This window comes from Alosa sapidissima, chromosome 21 (genome assembly GCF_018492685.1).
Source record: "Alosa sapidissima isolate fAloSap1 chromosome 21, fAloSap1.pri, whole genome shotgun sequence".
Lineage (NCBI taxonomy): Eukaryota > Metazoa > Chordata > Actinopteri > Clupeiformes > Clupeidae > Alosa > Alosa sapidissima.
In genome coordinates, this window is record NC_055977.1 from 18471849 (window position 1) to 18487822 (window position 15974).

General features: G+C 43.5%; 2 protein-coding genes across 2 annotated transcripts; one reads left to right on the plus strand and one right to left on the minus strand.

Annotated features, from left to right (window-relative positions):
* Positions 1-550: 550 nt before the first annotated feature.
* Positions 551-7904, plus strand: cthrc1a (collagen triple helix repeat containing 1a). The gene is made up of 4 exons (XM_042076111.1): positions 551-783; positions 4036-4254; positions 5399-5615; positions 6658-7904. Exons 1-4 carry the CDS (start codon positions 685-687, stop codon positions 6798-6800), a joined length of 678 nt encoding a protein of 225 aa, XP_041932045.1. The 5' UTR covers positions 551-684; the 3' UTR covers positions 6801-7904.
* A 731-nt stretch (positions 7905-8635) lies between these two features.
* On the minus strand, positions 8636-14463 carry slc25a32a (solute carrier family 25 member 32a). The gene is made up of 7 exons (XM_042076102.1): positions 13864-14463; positions 13382-13532; positions 12757-12842; positions 11887-12041; positions 11219-11332; positions 10378-10523; positions 8636-10196 (listed from the first exon to the last, which is right to left on the minus strand). Exons 1-7 carry the CDS (start codon positions 14069-14071, stop codon positions 10070-10072), a joined length of 987 nt encoding a protein of 328 aa, XP_041932036.1. The 5' UTR covers positions 14072-14463; the 3' UTR covers positions 8636-10069.
* Positions 14464-15974: the final 1511 nt, after the last annotated feature.

The following is a 15974-nucleotide window of genomic DNA, read 5'->3' on the forward strand; positions in this document are numbered from 1 at the left end:
TCTGAGGTCAGGCCAGGGAAATGAAAATACACACAGAATGTGTGAATGGCTGTTCTGTTCCACTGGTGGCCAGCCCTTAATGGGTGTCAGTCATCTTATAATATAAACCTGTGAAAGCTCTGGGTGTTTACATCAAATTGCTGTGCCATCCAGACCACAATGAGTCTAAGGTCCAGTCTATAGTGAAAAATGTTTGCTGAAGCCCACTCATATCAGCCATCCTTAACAATTTGTATGGGCCATCCAAAATCTACAAAAAGCATGACAAATATGCAGAACATTTACTGTCATATTTTTAAATCATTATATCCCATTTTCTACAATTGGCCACCATAGCCTTTTAATGTTAATGATCTATATCTTGTACCACTTTGTTGATTTTTTTTTACAGCCAAGTAGTATACCATGTGTGCCAAGTACCACGTTTCTTTCCAAAACTACAATTTTATAGTTAAGAGCTTCCTTTGACTTATCAAACATGCAAGCCATGTCTCAAAGCCAAATCAGAGGAAGTGAGTTTGGCAGGAGTGGGGTGAGAGCGGACGATAGAATCCGGAATTCCCTGGGGATTTCTGTGGATTCACAAGTAGGAAACTACCTCAGAGCGCACATTTTGGTTCCACTCTTGCAAACTCCACGGAGGCGCGCACACACCACGGACCTCTTCAGCACTTTTCCACAAGTATGGGGTCCATGCAAGTGGTGTTCTGGGCTTTGTTCGTTTTTCATGTCTGCGGATCACAGAAAGTTAAACGACAAAAGGAGACAGAGTTCGTGGACAAGGTAAGTGGTACTTGTGTCTAATTATAATCAAACAAATGACATAGCCTACTTTTAAAGTCGGTTTTACCTGTCCCGTCATTAAAGCCCTATAGCCTCCTTTGTTTAGAAATTCACACTAAATTCAGTAACAGCCTAACAGGTAACATCTTGTCTTTTTAAAATGTCTAGTGCCATTATCTACGACATGTATAACGGTTGCCAGATGCCAGCAGTTATTGATTGCGAGGTTGAGGGTATACCGCTGCGCTGGTTATTTTATTCGACAGCAGTGACGGCCAAATCGGGTCGAAGATTGCAAGTCTTGCAGTCTGCGCGCCAGGCTTAACGGGTAACCCGTGATTGCTATCTGACTGAGTAGGCCTATGCAATTTGCGTAATGAACAGTTGAGTGTTAGGTTTAATTTTCCTGTCCTTCATTGACCCCCTCATAATCCAACTGGAAGTCTTAAAACGTCATGGACTATGCAACAATATATTCAAATAATGATGGGCAGTAGCAGTCATTCAAACTGGATTCGCCACAACATAAAGAATGTAAAATGTAAGATGTTGAATTCATATGGGAGAAATTAATATAAAATGCTCGCACGCCATTTTTCACCAAGTCCGGCAATTCTTTTCTCACAGTAGGCTCAAAAAATGCTTACATCATGCCTCGCAAGATATGATATTGTTGAACTGTTTGAATTGTATTCCTTCCAAGACCCTGATGGCATGTCTTCAACGGTGTCTGTCTGCTAACCTTCCATCGGCCCTGCGCAGATTGCATTAGATGCCATGCGTGGAAGTCGAGATTCTTTCAAGATCAGTCCATGAAGAGAATGGAATCCATGTGCTTTGGATATCACCTAGCATCTGCGAGATGAGTCCAAACATGTGTGGAGAGTTTTTGGTTATGATTTTTTCTTAAAAAGGGGGTTGGGGGTTTAGTCTGACAGTGCTAGGGCCTTTGAAGTGCCTCCGCACACAGGGTGCTGTGTGCAGAAGAGGCTTCCTGAATGAAAGAAAAAAGAAAAGAAAGGCAGCTGTGCATCATGGAGAAGGAACAGGGGCTTCTTTCATGGCTTCAGAGGAGGTCTCCTACTCTTGACAGCTAAGCCAGATGAACGTTTCCTCTTTGGGTCACGCCACCGGTAGAGACGTCTGGACGTGGAGGTTGCCCTGAGGTGTTGAAAGATACATAACTTCTGTTTGGCGCAAACCTACATTAACTAAAACCATTATGTGCAGTCCACATGGGTTGGTTTGCTAATATGCGTTTTTGCTTCACAACCCAACAAATCTGATACTGGCAGTAGCAGCATAGTATTTAAAAAAAAATAAAAAAAATTATTGCACATCCATGATCCAGTTGCTTTACTCAAACCGAGTGGGTCATTTGTAAAAAAGAAAAAAGGTTTACGTAAACAAGCCTGTGGTGTGGACTGAGTCAGCAACCCCACCAGCATGGCCACCACCACCTTTAGCTTCCATCGGAGAAGATTGCCCAGCGCCATTGGAGGTTTCGTGTCTATCCACAAAGCAATCTCCACAGACCACCGAGAGCACACAAAGCCACAAAAATGTGTGAAATGAGAAAGCACAATGTCGGGAAAGGGAGTGATGAAAGTTTCATGAGGCTTGTGCCAAGCGTACCGCAACGAGATTCATTTGGCTTCGACAGATTGTGTTCACTCTGTGGAAATCAACACTGGTTGTTGCGCTGTGTGAACTATCAAAGTATTTCAGCCTTTTAACTTACTGTAAAGAATTATATTACTGCCCATGAGACAAAGATGGCCAAAAATGGTTCAATATCTTTCCTCAGGAGGTGGAACTGGAACGGCACATAAATTGAAGATGAAAACTCCTGTCGTTCTTCAGTTCCAATTTATAATAAGTAGGCCTACATAATAATCATATTTGTATATTACTCATGATTATGGGTTTTGTACAGTATGAACATTTAACCGTTACATGTTACAGTCACAACTTTATCATTAAGACTTTCTTCTTTTTCCCCAAAAGCTTTTTCCTTTTAGGCACTGTACAGTATTACATCACTGTGCGGCTCAGTGGCAGAGTCAGGCACCACGTGAGAGAGCTGGTCTTGGCAGCCGGTTGAGAATTCTAAAACTGATGTGGTGGCGCATGGCTGAATTTCAGCGCACGCCTTTTTGCATGTCCTTTGAAATTCGGTCTGGAATTACGGCATTGTATAAGCTTTTCCATCCCTTGTGCAGGACCAAGAGATTAAGACTCTGGCTTTATCCAGATGTCTCTCCACCCTCACTCTGGCTTCCCAAACATTCAATTATGAATGTTTTTTACTTTATTTTGAAAATGTTTTCAATTAATTTCTTTTATAATACCAGCATAATAGTGGGATTCATTTCAATGATCTTGAAACAATTTATTGACTAAAACTATCTAAAATTCTTTATTCAGTCTGTCCAAGGTTGAGCATTAGTACGATTAGGGCTTTCCCTTGTACAAATTAGATGAAAGCCAACTTCCCCTCTTGTACAAAACAGCCATCAAAGTCTCCTGACTACGCCCCTCAGCCCACTGATTTCTGCTCTTAATGATGCTCACACAAGCTCCAGAACTGGTGTGTCACTGTCTACAGTGCTGGGAAGTGGTCAGGGGATTTCACCAGCTGGTCAGTCAGCGTGTGAATCAGAGCAGGCCTGCCTCGTTCCATTTCAACAAATATGAACAACGACAACCTTGCACCGTCACTGTGCTCTTTAAACCACAGGCGGACTTGGGGCTGAATCAGGAGTGTTCTTGGAGAGTCCTGACACAGCTGTTTTGAGATGAGTGATGCTCAAAAACAGGAAGTGAACAAAAAACAGGTTTACGTAGGCTAACCAAGACAAAAACAAAATGATATGGTTCGTGTGAAGGTCACACATCACAGAAGGAAGCTGTTTGTGCTCCTGAGCCACACACTCTGTTTACATTCCTCCTTTTACACAAAATGCAAATGATGAATCAAAATAAGCCATCCAGCTACAGAACTGGTTCCTAATCAACCACTGAATTCCTAAAGCAAACAACTTGTTTTGAGCAAAGTATCATCAGAACATTCAAAGTACACTATGCATTAATCACACAAACACAACCCCCTTTAGATATATTAAGTTACATTTTAGTGTCTGTTTGCATGTTATCGAGATCAACAACTGTAATGTATACTGTGTACATATGATACTGTGATATATCTTATCCTGAGAAGGACTGGACATGCTGCTTTTATTTCTATTTTAGTATGGCACGTGTCTCCAGGGCCCTCCTGGTAACCAGGGGAGGGATGGTAACCCAGGGGTGAATGGCATCCCTGGCACCCCAGGTATCCCTGGACGCGATGGCTTGAAAGGAGAGAAGGGCGAGTGTGTGAGCGAGAGGTTTGAGGATCCGTGGAGGCCAAACTTCAAGCAGTGTGCCTGGAACTCGCTGAACTATGGCATTGACCTGGGAAAAATTGCTGTGAGTAGCCAACACAACAAACAAACACACGGACAAACAAACAAAGAAGGGACAAATTGTTTCAGTACAAGTAAATCCTTGTCCAAATCCTTTGTCTGTACGCGCCCTTCCAAAATGAACATCTATAGACATACTGTGTTGCTAAGGAGTTTTAAAGAATATCTCATAAAACAGCATGGCAGTAAATAAAGAATGTATTCAGTCTCCATGAATAGGATATGACTAATAGTCTGTATGTACGGTATAAAGGCTGTTTCTACCACTGTGAGTCCAATAGCAATCACAGCTGTGTTTTTATTACTTTAATGGGAATTTTATGACACATCAACCATATGAATGAACCATTGTGGAGACAAGTCCTGAAAGACGAAGTACTCGAAATTGGTTGCACAGTTTGTGTGCGAGAGTGGAAATGTCAAATGTGGAAAATTTCATTCAAACGCAACAAAACCAATTATTTAAAGAAAAGAACTATAATTTCTAATACATCGTACTTCTAATACTACTTTGCCCAAGTAGTTTCTATGAATAATAATTAAGGGAGCATGAAGGACAGAAAGAAAACAACTTATGCAGTGCGAACTGTTGAAGTGATTTATATTTTCACATACATTTTCAAAAATCGAGTCCCATATGGCATTCCATAAAGCAGACATCAGAGCATGGCACGTCACGAGAATAACCTAAGTCAGGTCCTGGACTCAAGTGGGTTAAAGCTGCAGTTGGCAAGTCTGACAGATTGAGGGGACCAAAATTTTGAATGTTTACAACTCTCATGCCCCTCCCCCACTACCACCGAGCATCCTCTCATCGAATTTGTGCTCGTCAGTGTGCACCAGACTACACCAGACTGTGATTGACAGTCAGATCTCACACTGCCCTGCTCTGATTGGACCAGAAGAACCAGGAGCTGTGGATTTTTGCAAAACAAATAACAGGCTCTAGGTGGAGGTAGAAATGCTGTTTTAAAAAAAAAACAAACAAAAAAAAACGGCTGCTTTATGTTGTTCTGTCGGAGTATAGTGTCGGTTTCAGTGAATATGATCAAAAAAATCTTGCCAACTGCAGCTTTAAGTAGTCGTGGGATGACCTGTGGGATGCTGTGTGTCGTCTGACCATCTGTCATGGTGTGTGCCCCCTGCAGGATTGCACGTTCACCAAGCTACGTTCGGACAGTGCCCTGCGCGTGCTGTTCAGCGGCTCGCTGCGGCTCAAGTGCAGGTCGGCTTGCTGCCAGCGCTGGTACTTCACCTTCAATGGAGCCGAGTGCGCTGGACCGCTGCCCATTGAGTCCATTATCTACCTGGACCAGGGCAGCCCGGAGCTCAACTCCACCATCAACATACACCGGACGTCAGCAGGTATCCCTAACAAGAGACAGCCAATTAACTCATTCCGTTTGCATTGAAAGCTTATCCTCCTGAGAGATTGTTTTGCAGCACACAGTTGCATACTAATGCATAAACACACACTGGTCAATTATGAATAAATTAAGCATAAGAGATACATAGCTGGCATTAAAATCAGCCTTTCTTTCTCAGCACACACATTTGAATTGGCCATGAGCTGGTCCAGGGTATGGATGAAAATATTAGCCTTCCAAAATTATGAGTTGTTTTTTTGTCATCCACAGACATTCAGTTTCTCCATGGCACATTCTTTTTTAGCTTGTTTTGGCATATCACTATAATTCCATAAAAAATGTGGCTGAAGTGAAACTATTCCAAAACAAAGCTGGAGATCTCTTTGTTATTGAAACCACTGTGCAAAATATATTTGATAACATTACTGTATGAAGGGGAGAAACCCATTCAGTTTGGGCCACAGTGGACAGTAGATGGCTTTCTCAATTCTTTATCTGCATGGAAATCCAGCAAAAAACTATAACATCAAGGAATGAGATGTCGTCTTGTGTGCTTGGTACAATACAGAAGACAATAGATACATCATAAAGTTCTAGAACAAACAGCCGAATGAGCTTTGCGGCAGCAACAGGGCTGAGCATGGACACCAGAAATAGATTAATTTGCGGCTTGTAAAAAAAAATTCCATCCCTTTTGCCAAAAGGTCCACGTCCCTGACCTCCCTGATGCCTCACCATGGGGGTTATGACCGCCACATCCTGCAATTATCCGCCAGCCCCAGGGGTATTTTAGAGCTCAAGGTGGTTTTTAGACCATAGCAGGTCACGGCACTTTCTCTCAGTAATTAACACCATTTCATCACATACAGGAAAGGAGGAGAGAAAGAGAACACAGACAGAGAAAGTGACACAATATGATACACAAGAGTATGGCAAATGTTTCATTCACGTTTGCCTTCAGTATATTTAGTAATTGATCTATTTGTTTGTGTGCTTGTTGATTTATTTATTTGTTTGTTTGTTTGTTTGTTGTCTTGCAGTGGAAGGGCTTTGTGAGGGGATCCCTGCCGGCTTGGTGGATGTGGGAATTTGGGTGGGCACATGTGCAGATTATCCGAAAGGAGACGCATCGACTGGGTGGAACTCCGTCTCTAGGGTGATCATCGAGGAGCTTCCCAAATGATCCTGTCATTCCTCCACAAGTCCCTCTCACTGTCTGTGACTGTTAAGTTACAGACAGCGAGATGAGAGAGCTTAAACACCAACCAGTCTACCGACTGTATTCCAAGCTTTTCTACTTTCATGTAGAAAGGAAACTGCATTAAAGTACCTCTATAATCAGACCAAACTCACCCAATTTTAGTACACCACAATTTCCCCATTAAGAACCTCTTAAACCAAATTGTAGCCTGACTCAGCTTTGCACAGGGGACACTACGTCTCTGACTCCACGTCTCTAGGGACTAGTGGCACTTATCGCCTCCAGTCTCCTGGCAACAGAATTTGCATTTTCATTTTCAAATAGTAATAAATAGAACTATTAATGCCCTCCAGTTTCAACACTCCTGGTGTCACTGTTAGCATTGATGCCTGACCATGATCTGCTTTTCTTAAGCCTTACTGTATATCAGACTAGTCTTATGTCAGATATTTAGTCGTTTACTTTTTGTAAGGAAAGTTGAGCCACCGGAAGGGGCACCAGTGTGCCACATCTCAATGTATCTGTATATATGACTGCTCGGTCCAAATGGAACTGTGTAACACATGTTCTGTTCTGTGTAATCCGCTGGGGAGAGAGTACAGGAACACCTCCAGGGAGAGTGGCCCTCCGTGAAGGAGGGAGGAGGCGGATCTGTTTTCTTTACTCCATCCAACAGCGACTTTTATGGTGCTCAGTGATGTTTGCATGGTTTAGACAAGTGGTTGCATTGTTTTCTTTTTTCTCCTTTTTTTCTATATCTTTTGAATAGGACGACTGTTGTCGGAACTATGCAGGGGTATGCAGTAATCCATGTTTTTTTATGGGGCTTTCATTAGTTCACAGTGTTCATATCATGTCCTTAAAATTGCATGAAGGAACAAAAAGGTGAAATGAATACAACGTTAAATGTGTTCGTCTTACTTGCTGGAGGACCCGTGTTTGTCCCAACCTCTTCATTTTGTTCAGCTTGAACCGGTGACCTCTAAATCCCTGCATATGTATAACATTCCTCCGTGACCATTGTCAAAATGTTATTATAGTATTTATATGTACAGCTTTAGAAAATAAAGCCCTTTTTTTACACAACCATGACTTTGGCCTATTGAATTTGTCTTTCTACAAAAACTTTACAGTGTATTTTTCACAAACACAGAAAGGTGTTATGTTTATCCCTGATTAATACATGAGGCAGATGATAACCTTAGCTGTTCACACATCATAAAAATGTAGCGCACATACTCTTAACCCCCCATCTGTTGTGCAAAAGGAGACACTACCAGACATCGAAGGTGGGACAGACATACTTGGTATCCTGTATGACTAATGCAGGGAATGTTTCATCGAGTCCGAGAGGGTGTGCTGAGTGCTTTAACAGCTGCTGTTTAGACATATGTAGAAGTACAGATACTTCACAGCCACATTAATCAAGGCACATGGCCAGTCTTAAAGGCACAGACTCTAAATCAACACCGGAAATGAGAGTCAATGACAGTTCAGCACAAGCAAAATCAACTCCATAAAGAATGATAATATAAACCCTAGAAAGAATTTGTTTTTCTACATTCTTTATGAACCAGGTCCTGTGCACTCAAAGGCATTGACACAGTTTCTGACCAGTGGTTTGAAGGTTAAAATACCTTTGGTTCCATGAATTAGACTAATACAAAGTATGCCAGTAATACTGGTTCTGTTCAGAAGGCTTAGCAGTTATGCATAAGAAAACATTCTGTTATGAATAATGAATGCAAATGGGTGATACAACACTTTACAAAGTTAAAATACACTTTAAGCATAAAAATCACACAATGTTGTTTCCATTCAATGTCTTTAGAGCAGTTTCATCTTTAATATAATACTTCTTTATTGTGAAAAAAGTTGGACTTCAGGGATATTTTTATATCCTGGCAACATCATTACGATAAGCCTCTATTTCATTAGACAGACGAGGGAGGAAGCCAACATGGCTTTTAATTTGTGCACAAGTCTAGACACACATAAACATTTCCAATCCAAGGACAAGACTGCACCCTAGTGGTGACAAAGACATCTAGCATATGGACTTACTGTACGCTGATAATTAGAAAAATGTCATAAGCAATACTATTCGCACGTGTCAATAAAAACATAAGATGTGATTTTTTCCACTTTTTCCATGAATATGTCCTATATAGTTTTTAGAGAGCCACTTTCTTTTCAAAACTATCCGAAACATAGGATTCATGATCGTTTCCCCCCCCCCCCTGAGCAACTCTTTCTAAGACTCCTCATTTTTGGTTCACACCTATACAATCTTTTTCTTTCAGTCTCTCTTTCAGTCTTTTTTTCTCTCCTCTCCATGTGACCGTGTGTCTCCATGTGTCTTTCCTTAAGGGACGTCCAGGCTGGACTGTCTGAGCCCAACAAACTCAGCAATGGAAAGTTGCTGACGTCATCTCCTCCCTCCGCAAAGCATGAGAGGGTAGATGGGTTTGTCCACCCCTCCCCCTCGTCTCTCTTATAGGAGTCAAGTGCTTCAAATATACAGCAGTCGGGACAGTCTAATGCGGCACTCCCTCTCCCTCACACAAGTACAAGCACAAGCACGTGTGTTTAAGTTTTCCACCCGGAGAGAAAGGTCAGTGTGCGAAAAAAAACAGAGGACAAACAATGACAATGACCGAGGTGTCAAAACATTATCTTGGTTGTTCTACATGAGAGTTGTAGTTGAAAGTGTCACTTCCCCTTAACGTGGCCGTTGGCCCTAGTCCTTTCCTCCATGTTGTGTAACCTTCTCCAACAACTCATAACAGAAACTTCAACACACATTGCTTTCCACATGGTGCTACTCTAATCACTAACCAGCAACAGCAATGGTTTGGGTCGTCCCTCATCAGAGACTGAGGTGGTGTGCTGTCTTCAACCTCCAGTGAAACTATGCTGCGTGATCCCCCAAGAGTTTGTTGTGCATTGAAGTCTCCTGGGGGCCACTTGGAAAACAAACTGGCATTGCTGCCCTGCTTGTTGGCTGTCATCTCCATCCTGTTGGTCCATTTCAGTGTTCCTGAGGTGTGTGTATGGGTGATTTTGTGTCAGTGATCATATGTGTGTGTGTGTGTGTGTGTGTGTGTCGGTGTATGTGTGTGTCGGTGTATGTGTGTGTCGGTGTATGAGTGTATATATGTATGTATGTATTGGTGTGTGAGTGTGCGTATGTATGTGCGTATCGGGGGTGTATGTGTGTGTGTGTGTGTGTGTACGCGCATGTTTGGGGTTTAATGATACTCCCCCAGCAGCAAGCGAGACACGTTCTCGTACACCAAGAAGGTGATGCAGCAGGCTGGGATGACGCGCACCAGGTTGGGGACCATTCCTTTGTAGAAGCCCTCCACCCCTTCATTGCTGCAAAAGGGAACATCATATACATTCCTGACATGAAACATACTGCATCTAGTGTATATGTATATTCTATATAATCTCAAATGGCTAGCTAGACCATTCAGTCCTTAAAAACACATATGTTTAAAATGAAATTTTTGGCTAAAAATGTAGAATCAATGGAGTGTCCAGTGCTTATGGCTACCTCCATGTCCTCCTTAGCACGTCCACAAGCCCACTGTAGTTGTTGTGCTGGTCCTGTAGGCGAGCTCGGACAACCTGATACGGGTAAGTTACTGCCACAGCAAATATCTTGGAGATTGCTGCCATGGCAATGTACTCAAGTGGAGACTAGAGAGAGAGGGGGAGGGCGGCGGAGGAGGGAGAGTGGGAGGGAGGGAGAGAGGAAGGGAGAGAGAGAGGGAGAGAGAGAGGGAAGGAGGAAGTACCCACCAAGAAAGAATTACTCTCTCTCTCTCTCTCTTCAGTGAACAGAACATTCTAACTCGTGCTTTGAATTAAAGAAATGAAGACTGTACTGTTGCTGAAACTAGGTTTTTCCTAATCCATTGCGAACGGACTCTTGTGATCCAGGCGTGATACCCTGCCGCACCTGGCATCCTTATCTTAACTTCATCAGCTTTACTTTGCACAAAATCATGACACACTGAAAACTGCAAGCAGTTGCAACTTTCCAGAACAGCTTCCTCCTTTTCGCTCTATCTCTCATAATGCACGTGTAGGCGTATATTTTATGGCTTTGTTATTTTATGTTTATGAAGAGGAAGTGGTAGTGTAATTTGTATTTCTGTTTTATGCACCCTTGTGAATGAGATTGGTTCCTAGGTAGAGGGTAATCAAGGGTAACAGGAGTTAGAAGTGTGCAGACTTGCTGAATGTGTTCAATGAATAAAAGATTAAATAAAAGTAACTGTAACCGGTCTTCCTTCCAGGCCTCAGCGAGACTGGATAGACACCCATATTTACCCAAAATATTAGGGTTACACATGAGTGAAGACATTTCTGAAACGCATGAATGATCTTACCAGCAAGGCCTCTGAGGGCATCTTCCTGGACTTGTTGTAGTCTCTCTTGAGGCTCTCATAGGTCATGAATTGCAGCGCAGAGTGGGAAGTACCCACCAGACCAGGCAAAAAACCCTGCAGTGACAGTGGACATGAATCAGGAACTGGCCAACCTTACCCCTCATGAACACTGACTAAAAGATCAAACTATCAAGCTCTCTGCACAGAGAAAAAATCCATTCAGGGTGATATTATCATGTATATCAGAAGAAAAAAAAACAAGAAGATAGCATTAAGAGACAACATACGTTTACCATTACAGTTAGGTGTTGAGAGATGTGAACTGAATTGAAAGAAGTGTAGCAAGTGCTGCATGTGCTTTTGGGATGCATATTTTCCAATACAATATTTATGCCAAAGTGTTGCTAGCTCTGCTAAAGCAAATGTAATGAGGCCCTCTGGTGGCAAACCATAACAATATCATCTGGAGCAGAAACAAGCTATCGCTGCTATGCTGACTGCTATGAAGCCATTGGGACTAGCTCTAAAACTACAGTAAAATAGAGGTATGCAGAGATTTGAATTGAGCTGCAAAGATGTAGTCAAATGCAGTAGGCTATGCTCTACATAGGTGCACCCAAAACAAAGCTAAGCGTTTCAGAGAGGATTAGTTTAGATCCAAAATGTACCCTGTATAATCCTGGGATACCCTCGTGACGGTATATTTTCACGAGGGCGTCCAGCATTCCCTTGTACTGCTTCCGGGATGGGTCTGCATTGTACTGCAGGACCAGCCGGGTCTTTGTCACCCAGACCGGATTGGTCAGGCAAAGCGTCAGCATGCCTGGAAACGCAGGGGAACAGGGAGGGAAGAGGGGGTTCCAACAGCAGCAGGGCACCTTCAAAAACCTTCAAACCAACACTCTAAAGCCAAAAACAAAAAGGGCTCATCTACTGTACAGCACAACCCGGGGGGTTAGTATTTCTCTCTCCAGGCTAGTGGTTCTAACAAAAATAGAATGTTCCGGAGGCTTTTGGGAGTTCTTGCTCTGGCATAAAGCAGGCAGCAGGTTGGAGAGCTCCTGAAAGCCTCCTCGTCATCTCTGGCCCTTCCACACTGCTCTTTGGTGATGGAGGGGGCATACAGAAATGAGCAAAATCAGAGTCTCTAATATCTTGTGCGTGTGGGCCAGCCAACCAACCAACCTCCGACCCTTCAATTTCGACTCAAATTAAAAATGGAGTGTCCTGAGGGAAGTGAAGTTGAAGTTGAACTGAACCGAGGCTCTCAGTACCCCTGCTGCAGCATGTCCTCTCGTTTCCTTGCACCAAACGTGCTTCCCAAACAGCTGCAGCCAGAGTGCTGAGCAACCCCCGGAGGCCCCAAAGGGTCCAATGGCTGACAGATTATTGCCCAATCATCAAGTGCTTTTCCCTTTCCAAAATACGCCCAACACAACTGCGTCCAACCTCTTGCCACAGATATCAGCTTACACAAACACACACACACACGTTGAGGGGGGCGGGAGTGTTAAGCTAGGTCGCAAACACAAACTGACCTGCTTCGGCTGCGGACACCAGGTGCTCAAAAGCACTAAGTTCAGTCTGGCGGCCCTCCTGGGTGTACGCCTTGATGGCATTGTAACTGTAAACAGAAAAAAACCCATAGCTTAGATTACAAATACACACACACACACTCTCTCTCTCTCTTACTGACATACAGGCACAGTCTGTGGAAAAAGGCTATGAACAATCTTCATACAAATTTACTTCATATAAAATTACTTGGGGGTATTACAGGGAGTATTATATATTTGGATTACAGTCACACTTCAAATACCTAACTGATCAAAAGTATTACAATGCAGTATCAGTATGTATTAGAATCAGCTTGTGTGAGGCTCTGGCATGCTGCAACTGCTGCATGTTGCTCTTCCCTGTTGTTTTTAGCTTTGTGGTATGGGTGTGTCTTTTTCAAAAGGGGCTAGCTGTAGCCCTAGCAATAGCCTGGGCTTTTGTGCTGCACTGCATAGCTCCTCACTTAACGAAGTTGCACAATGCACACTCATAGTCTTGTGCCATTTGAGCATGTGGGCCCTGCCCTGTCTGGCATGCACAAACACGAATTGTGACAATAAATTCACCCACGCACACCAACAACAACAACAATAACAACACACTCACAATAGGAAGTAAAGGCCCCAGGACGCCCCTGCGCCCCAGATGTTTGGGGTCACTCCTTGGTAGAGACCCCGAATCCCCTCCAGCTGCCAGATGCTTCTCATGCAGTGCACCATTCCATCATACTGGGGTCTCATCTGCAACCCGTCACTCACTACAAGGCAGCACAAAGAGGGGAGGCCGTGTAGGGGGTAGGGTGAACAGACAGAAGGACAAGAAGCACCGTTAAAGCCCTGAGTCATGCCAACTACAGGCTAAACACTAATCGCCATTCACGTCTGTCATGGTTGCAGGGCACTCAAGTATGCGCCATCTGCCCTGACGTTGCTTGGTAGGATATCTGTTTTTTTGGCTCAGTGTAAATACCAAATGTAGGTCACCTAGAAATAAAGTAGCTGAAGCGCTCTCTGCAACGACCAGCTAGCTATACACCAAACAGAATGCTGTGCAGCGCAACTCATTAGTTTTTATAAACAACGCGTTACCTGCAAAGCGTATTTTCACCAGATCCAGGGGATGAAGCACCATTGTCGAGATTACTCCCCCGCTCAGTCCGGCTGCCAAATTCTCATATTTGATGTGACTAAAAAGACGCAGGAGGTTTGCAGTTAAGGAGAAAGGTGAGCCAGAAGAATCCGGGGAGACGGGGATCGCTGCGGCTGCAGTCTGGCGCTGTCTCGAAATGGTACTCATGCTTGTTTACTTGCAAGTCGGCCACACAGTCAGTGGCAGCGAGACGACACTAAAAACGCACGGCGCAGCGAAGTATAATTTATGGGTGCAGACAGCGCACTACTAACCCAGAATTTACTGCAATCAGGTGACTCGTAGCCTGCCATAAATGTTACAGCCATCGAGACACCGATCGATAACGGAGATAGTACTTCATGTGACCTCCACCAGTGCGTTCTTCGTATGTAACATAGGATAAGCGATCATGCAGAGAAGACGTTAGACAGGATCAGCGCAGCGCAGCAACTTTGCATTGACGCAGATATTTTAACTATTGAGATGTGCCCGTATATGGGCCTCGCTCCTCACAGGGACACGGTATATGATATACAGATCGGTGAAATGTACACGCCTCCACACGTTTTTGACCTCATTGAAATGACCCACAATGCATTGGCCTTTAAGCGCTCCAGAGTGAAGGGGAGCTGTTTACTGGGCTGCGATTGGTTAATAAAATCTTAACTGCGATGAGCTCAACACTTCTTTCTCTTCTCGTTAAGGATGAGCAGTAGAGAGCGGTAGTGCGTAGTGTTGCTTTAGTGAGTCAGCAGATTACTTGTTCTATCTATCTATCTATCTATCTATCTATCTATCTATCTATCTGTCTGTCTGTTTGTTTGTCTGCCTGTGTATAGCTCCTTGATTTTTACTACACAATTCTCTGTCGTATCACATATTTAAATGCACAAAATTCATTTAAAAATAATCTTTGTTGGAATAATAAAAAATGGTTGTTGCCAGTCTTTGTGTTGTGGTGTGGCGTTGTGGTGTATTCAGTTCTAAAGGCTTGTACACATGACATTAAGATTTACTTTAGGCCTAAATCATTACAGTCTCTTTTGGAGGAATGTGGAAAACATTAAATTCCAGTAATACCCTTCGCATAGCTATCATATTCAGACACTATCATATTCAGTTCAGGTAAAGATAACAAAGTAGACGTCTGCCCTGGTTGGATTGAGCAATGTACCTTTCAGTCAACATCTGGGTGAAGGTAATATGTCGATATAGGTCTAAGGCAAAAAGAGGGTAACAATGAAATACTTTGGAACGAGAATGTGGTCACAGCCTGGAGTCATATCAGCCAACATGAAACATGCCCTGCATGTGGCCTGCATGACACAGGGTGAAAAGACATGGAGTGCCGCCTAAATAAACACACACACACACACACATACACACACACACACATACACACACACACACACACACACACACACACATCACGTCACATCATGATAAAGTCCTATTTCTGTAAGTGAGTGTTTAGAGTTGTGATGGCTGTGGGGAAAAAAAAACTCTCTGCCTCTGAATCTGGATGTGCGGGTTCTGACAGACCTGTAACGCCTTTCTGAGGGGAGTAACTGAAAGTGTTTGTGGCCTGGGTGAGAGGAGACCTTGATTATGTTTTTTGCTCTGCTGAGGTAACGGGATGAGGCAATGCTGTCAAGTGTGGGCAGAGAGCAGCCAATGTTTTTTTTTTCTGCAGAGTGGATGACCCTCTGCAGGGATTTTTCTCTGTGCCACAGTGCAGTTTGCATATTCTCTGCAGTACGTCAGTATGCTCTCTATGGCAGAGCGATAAAAGGCCACCAGCAGCGCCTCTCTTAGGTTGTTTCAGGAAGTAGAGACGCTGCTATGCCCAATCTCAACCCTGTAGTGTGTCTCATCACTCTCTACTATATGACCGACGACTGTGGTGTCATCTGCGAATTTAAAGATTGTATTGGTTGGATGAGCTGGGGAACAGTCGCTGGTGCACAGGGAGTATAGCAGAGGACTGAGAACACACCCCTGCGGTACTCCTGTGCTGAGTGTGATGGTGGAAGAAAGGTGGGGGCCCAGTCGAACAACTTCTAAGCAG

What these genes read in the sequence shown, in the direction of transcription:
- cthrc1a (XM_042076111.1), top strand. Translation starts at nt 685, where the DNA reads ATGGGGTCCATGCAAGTGGTGTTCTGGGCTTTGTTCGTTTTTCATGTC. An exon ending in TTGACCTGGGAAAAATTGCT is followed by an intron (nt 4,255 to 5,398) that starts GTGAGTAGCCAA and finishes TGCCCCCTGCAG; the next exon opens with GATTGCACGTTCACCAAGCT. An exon ending in CATACACCGGACGTCAGCAG is followed by an intron (nt 5,616 to 6,657) that starts GTATCCCTAACA and finishes GTTGTCTTGCAG; the next exon opens with TGGAAGGGCTTTGTGAGGGG.
- slc25a32a (XM_042076102.1), bottom strand. Translation starts at nt 14,071, where the DNA reads ATGAGTACCATTTCGAGACAGCGCCAGACTGCAGCCGCAGCGATCCCC. An exon ending in GGTGAAAATACGCTTTGCAG is followed by an intron (nt 13,533 to 13,863) that starts GTAACGCGTTGT and finishes GCTGCCTTGTAG; the next exon opens with TGAGTGACGGGTTGCAGATG. An exon ending in TGCCCTCAGAGGCCTTGCTG is followed by an intron (nt 10,524 to 11,218) that starts GTAAGATCATTC and finishes CTCTCTCTCTAG; the next exon opens with TCTCCACTTGAGTACATTGC.